General features: G+C 61.2%; 1 protein-coding gene across 1 annotated transcript in view; it reads left to right on the top strand.

Moving 5' to 3' along the window:
• The window catches only part of NCOR2 (nuclear receptor corepressor 2), a 164559-nt gene that overhangs the window by 123522 nt on the left and 34986 nt on the right, over positions 1-6051 (top strand). Inside the window, exons 20-21 of the mRNA XM_081800960.1 lie at positions 2410-2460; positions 3434-4061. Coding sequence (XP_081657086.1) covers positions 2410-2460; positions 3434-4061 — 679 coding nt within the window. The remainder of the gene's footprint in view (positions 1-2409; positions 2461-3433; positions 4062-6051) is intronic.

The following is a 6051-nucleotide window of genomic DNA, read 5'->3' as shown; positions in this document are numbered from 1 at the left end:
TGGTGGTGATGGTGGTGGTGGTGATGGTGGTGATGATGGTGTTACTCCCAAGTGCCCCATTTTGGATGATAAATTACATGGGTCTGTACCTACCCCCCATGGCATGATGTCCCTGAAGACCCCAGCCCCTGCTTAGCTGAATGTCTGTGCCTCACCTGTTATCTTCCAACCTGGAGCTGCCCCAGTTGGGCCCTCATGTGCCTGGTGAACAGAACTTTCTTTCCTCCTGCCCCTGCCTAGGGTGCCTTCCTATTCCTCCTTTCTACCTGCCTCTGCATTCAAACTCCCAAGCTTCTGCCAACATGGTGAAGGAAGGTGTGAGTCACCTCCTGGCTCAAGCCAGGCCTGCAAATAAATTCAAGCTCTGCCAGCCTCCAGTGCATTCGTCAGCTTGAACCCTACTTCCTGGTTGAAAACCGAGAATTGGGCCATGTGGTTGCTCTTGCCTCAAGTTGGGGATGGGTCTGAGGATGGAGTCTGGCCCCCTTGCTGCTCTCTCTAGTCCAAGTTCGTGGAGGCCTGGCCAATGTCTGATGGAGGGCCGCAAATCCCTCTGCCCTCGTTTTCTGGGTCCTGGGTTGATAGCCAGAAAAAGAGAAGGAAGCAGAAACCCAATCTCCGTCTTTAAATATCCTCTCAGCTGTCTCTGCGGATAGGATGCAGCTTTGGTGGGAAAGTAGAAGGAAGCCAGACTTAGGCTCAGCACTAAGACCAGGACAGACACTGCCCAGTAAGAGAACTGTGTGGTAGTGAACTCCCCATCACTTGTAGGGTTTGCAGGGGTGGAGGGAGGGGCATTCTGTGCTGGGGAGGGGGGGGGAGGGCTGGTCTGGCGGAGCTGAGGCTCTGTGGCCACCTGATGGTTCCGAGCAGATCCCGTGCAGCAGGATAGAAAATCCTGCACAGAGGTACAGGGTGATACTCCCACCATGTGGATGAGCTTTGAAACCGAGGCGCAGAGAGAGAACCAATCTCACAGGGTGTCATGTAACTGGTAGACTTGGAGTTGGCCAGTCCAGCCAGCATTTGCTGTGTAACCCGTCCCTTGTGACCAGGATGGGGGAGGTCAGGGAGGTTCTGGGTTAGGGCCTGAGGTCGCCCCCGTGGAACCTTCTAGAAAGTCCAACCAGCCCCGGCGTCATGGCAGACCCCTCCAGGGGGCAGGCAGCTAGTGCCTGTTGCATCCAGGCAGCAGTGAACCGTCCAGGGAGGGAGGATTCATCCTCTGTTCAGTGTCTCCGCAACGATCACGGTCTCTCGGTCCTAATCAGAGCGGTAGCCTTGAGTTAATCCCTTGAACCGTCACAGTGACCCAGTGGAGTAGGTGCTCTTGTCACCCTGTTTACAGATGAGGAAACTGAGGCACAGAGCGGTTACCCCAGGTCACACAGTTGGCTTGCTTGGGGACCAGGGTTCAAACTGGTCAGAATTGCAGATCCCTGGGCCCCTCCTGGACCGATTGATGAGGCAGCGCTTTGGGGGTGGGCCCCGCAGTCCAAGTCTTCACAATCCCTGGCCTCGGGCGCACACTTGCCCCTGAGAACTCCCTCGGTGAGGGAGAGAGCTTGGCGATAACCCCCCATTTTGTGGATGAGCAGACTGAGACTCGGGGAGTTAAGCCACTTACTTGTCCAAGGGGCGTCCACATTGGCCCCTATGCCCTGATGTCTGTTAAGTGAGCGGAAGGAAGTGGCATCGCTGGAGTCCGCATGCAGAGGCAGGAACCCAGTGGTTAGGGACATGGGACGCAGGGTCAGCCCTCTCCTGCCCCCGTGCAGTATGGCCTGGGGCAAGTGCTTCGGCCGCTCCATGCCTCAGTTTCCTCATCTGCACGAGATGCGGCTTGTCCTGATCTTAGGGGTTGCTGAGGATTAAATGAGTCACGAGCACGAAGGGCTCTGTGCACAGCTCAGCACCCACAAGAGAAGCCCTATTCCAATTATGATTTCTGGGAGCGGTGGGCCGTCAAGGGAGGTGAGCACTGGGAGAGGCCGGGGAGGGGGCAGTGGGGGCTGAAGAAAGCCTTCGTGCAGGGCCATGGCAGTCCCCTGCCCACCTGGCTCTGCGGCTGAGTGGTGGGATGGGTCCAGGGCCCCAAAGGCCGCTCCTGCAGCCCTGCCCACCTCTGAGGTCAGCACTCCCACCCTCAGAGTCCTGGGGACACAGATTCCCAGAAGGCCCGTGACTTGTCCAAGGACACCCAGGAGTGGGCGGGACTGACTCCTCACCCTGCACCACCTCACTGTGGGCCGGGGCTGCTGCAGGTCACCTGTGGGTCTGAAGGGAGAGGGCACGTCGCTCCAAAATGAGGGCCGCTAGAGGTCCCCCTGTTGCCTGCCTCCCTGGCCACCCCCTTTCTCCTGCTGCTCCTGCCGTCTTGCTTCTAATCCTTCTCTTGCTTCCTTCCAGCCTTACACACCTCTGGGAACGAGGTGCCCAGAGGGGAATGCAGTGGCCCAGGTACGAATGTGGCCGGCTGGCCTGGGGGTGGGGTAGGGTAGGGCTGTGCTGGGGTCAGGGGCATCCCGAGGTCACCTGTCCTCAGCGAGGGGCCCCCCTTCTGGGAGCATGCCTCTGAGTGCCAACATCTGTGCTCCCGCTTCTGTCCCCCTTCCCCGTGTGGTGTCTGTTCACCGTGCTGTTCCCTGACTCGCTCTTGCAGATCTGTGCACTCGGCTCCGCTGCCCTGTTGATTTTCACCAGTGTTCTCATCCGTGACTTTCACCTTGTTTGATTTCCCAGCAGCAAGTGCAGGGCTTTTCACATGTCCCCATTTTACACAAAATGGGGGAAATTGAGGCCCAAAGAAGTGACAGGAGTATTTTTTTTTAAGGCTGAAGAACCAGGTGGGAGGCTAGCCTCCCTCACCCTTCATCTGTACGCGCGTTCAGTCACATGGTTAACACTTAACTGTGCACCTGCCAGGTGCCAGGCCGTGTGGGAATGCCGTTGGGGCCCTTTCCCCTCGGGCTCCTCAGAGTTCCCTGACGCAGTAGCCAGTAGTCACCAAGTGCCACCCCGTGCTGCCACACCCCTGGCTTACTCCCCCCCGGGAGCTGGGGTCTGTTTCCGCGCTCTGCAGATGGCGAGAGCAAGGCCCACAGGTAACCTGCATTACCGCGGCCGGGCTTCCAGCCTGGGCAGAGCCAGCGGTGGAGTGCAGATGAAGGCCCGCGGCCCTGGCTGCGCAGGGGGGCCAGCGACCCCAGGGGCTGGAAGTTAGTGAGGTGGCTGGGCGCCAGCGTCAGCATGGGGAGAAGGTGGCAGTGGGGGAGGCAGGGCCCAGGACCGGGAGGGGCCTCAGGGCCGTTGTGTCAAGCTATGGGGCCACTCAAGGCATCCCGAGTTTGTGCCCTGGAGCTGGGATGGGCAGGTCCGCTTCACCCCTGAGCCCCCCAGCACCATTCACCCTGCCTCCCTCTCCCCCCCACAGCCACGGTCAACAACAGTTCTGACACCGAGAGCATCCCCTCGCCCCGCACCGAGGCCGCCAAGGACACGGGGCAGAACGGGCCCAAGCCCCCACCTGGCCCCGGCAGCGACGTGCCACCTGCCGAGCCACCCACCCCACCACCAGAGGACGCTCTGGCCCCCACCGAGCCCACCCCAGCCCCCGAAGCCACCGGCCCGCCCACGCCCCCGCCAGCACCCGCGTCGCCCACCGCACCCCCTCCTGTGGTCCCCAAGGAGGAGAAGGAGGAGGAGGATGCGGCAGCCCCCCTGGCGGTGGCGGAGGAGGAGCAGAAGCCCCCCGTGGCCCGAGAGCTGGCTGTGGACGTGGGCAAGACGGAAGAGCCTGGTGAGGCGCCCCCCGCGGAGCCCATCAAGAGCGAATGCAAACAGGAGGCCGCGGAGGAGGGGCCCGACAAGGGCAAGGGGGGCTCTGAGGCCAGCGCCGAGGCCGTGCCCGAGGGGGCCCTCAAGGTGGAGAAGAAAGAGGGCGGTGGCCCCGGGGGCAAAGCTCCCACAGCCAAGGGCGCGGGAGCCCCCCAGGACAGCGACTCCAGTGCCACCTGCAGTGCAGACGAGGTGGACGAGCCCGAGGGGGGTGACAAGAACAGGTGAGTGGGCAGAGCGGGTGGCGGCTTCGGTCTTCTGCCAGCATCGAGGGGCGGCGCACGGGCCGATTCGGTGCCTGCCCTCCAGGAGCGTGGCTAGGCGCAGAAGGGCACAGCCCCAGCCCGTCTGGAAGGGGAGCGTGCCAAGCAGTGGGGCCGGCTGCCCGGGGCCGTGGGTGGCTGTGGGTGTGGCCGGGTCCCTGCTGCTGCGAAGGCTCTTGCTGCTCCAGCTTCTGGGGTGGCGACCGTGCTTGGCGCTCCTCGACTCGTAGACGCGTCACTCCCGTCTCTGCCTCTGTCTTTGCGTGGCATTTTCCTGTGTGTCTGCGTGCCCAAGTTTCTTTTTCTTGTGAGGACGGCATCACTGGCTTCGGGTCCACCCTAATGACCCCCTCTTAACTTGATCACATCTGCAAAGAGCCTGTTTCCAAATTAGGTCACATTTACAGGTCCCTGGCTGTTGGGGCTTGAGCATGTTTGGGGAGGGTGGGGGGCAGAGTTCTATCCTTAACAAGGCAGGAACATCAGGTACCAAGGCCCGGGGGTGGGAAACAGCGGGTGTGACTCGGGCAGAGTGGTGGAGCCAGTGAGGGTCAGGGCTGCAGTCCATTCTCGGGGGAACGCCCCGTGCAGCTGGGTGTCACTTGGGCTCAGAAAGCGGCCGGCTGCCGATGCGGGGATTCAGTGGGTGTCAGAGAGGCACAGGAGACGGCTGCCCTGTCCTAGCAGACAGTGATGGGGGTCTGCCTGCGGATGCTTGTGACACGCTCCCGAGATCACTGGTGGCTCGTGTCCCACCTGCCGAGGGTCCGGGTATGGGAGCTTCGAGCCCCTGTCCTGGCTCTCAAGTCGATTGAGCTGTTGAGGCTGCTGTTCTGCGGGGGTGGCCTGGAGGGACCCCCCCGTGCCATCCTGTTTGGGTGCCGCCGTGTCTGAGATGTGTTCCTCCCTTTCTTACCTTTGTCTTTGCTCCTGGCCTGGGGTGCCCCACCCCACCTCCCACCCAAGCCCCTGGAGCACTGGATTTTACCCATGTTTGGCACAGATGCTCGAGGACCCTGAGCCCTGAGACCCCCGGCCAGAACCAGAGCTCAGACCCCCGAGTAGGGGCCGGCTGAGGGCAGAGGTGCAGAGACCCGCTCCCACCCACATCTGGACACTGGAGGAATGTTTTCTAGTGAGGCAGGCGGGTCGTTTTTATTTTGACTAAAAACAGTGCGGTCTGTTGTCTCTCCTCTCCCGTCTCTCGGAAAAGTTCTGGGCAGAGCGAGAGGGAGGAAAATCTGACTTTCAAATCGCCGAGTTCACTCAGAGCCTTTCCTCTGCCCCGTGATTCACCTTGGGGCATGTTAAAATGGCAAGTTCTAGAACATCTCTTGTGAAAATCGGATTCATCCAGAGCTCTGTGGGTCTTCCTCCACAAAAGGAAGTGAGCCACGTTGTCTTCAGATTCCTGTGTCCGGGGGTCCCTGGGAACCACTGCTGGCAGGAGCCTCGCCCCGTTTGTGTCTGGAAGTTAGTCTGGTGGGTGGCTCTGTGACCAGCAGAGGCCTAGCCATTAGGCTTCTGAGGGCTCAGAGGCTCCTGAGCTTCTTGCCCTTAGAAAACAGATGCACTGTGGCCCGGTTGTCCAGGGAGGGCCCACGGCCAGGGACCCGCTGCTCCACTCACTCTCTCTGCCTGGGTAATGGGGTCAGGGCGGGCGGCTCCCCACCCTGCTCCTGCTGGCCACGGGGACGGAGTCATGGAAACATGTTTCTGCTCTTAGCGGGAAGAGTGCTGAGCTCATGGGGCAACCACGCTGATAAGCAGCCTCCTGGAGTCTGTGTTTTGGGTTCACATGGCCTGCCCAAGACTGGGGAACTGGGAAGGCTGGGCTAAGCCCCGCCAACCCCTTGGATCCCTCTGGCCAGGCCTGAAGTCCCGAAGGCCACTTTCAGCCTCCCTTTCCCCCCTGACAGCCCCACCCAGGGACGTGTCCTTCCCTCCCTTG

The sequence above is a fragment of the Leptonychotes weddellii genome, chromosome 13 (assembly GCF_054177405.1).
Source record: "Leptonychotes weddellii isolate Sample4059 chromosome 13, ASM5417740v2, whole genome shotgun sequence".
Taxonomy (NCBI): Eukaryota; Metazoa; Chordata; class Mammalia; order Carnivora; family Phocidae; genus Leptonychotes; species Leptonychotes weddellii.
This window is presented reverse-complemented; position numbering and strand designations above follow the sequence as displayed.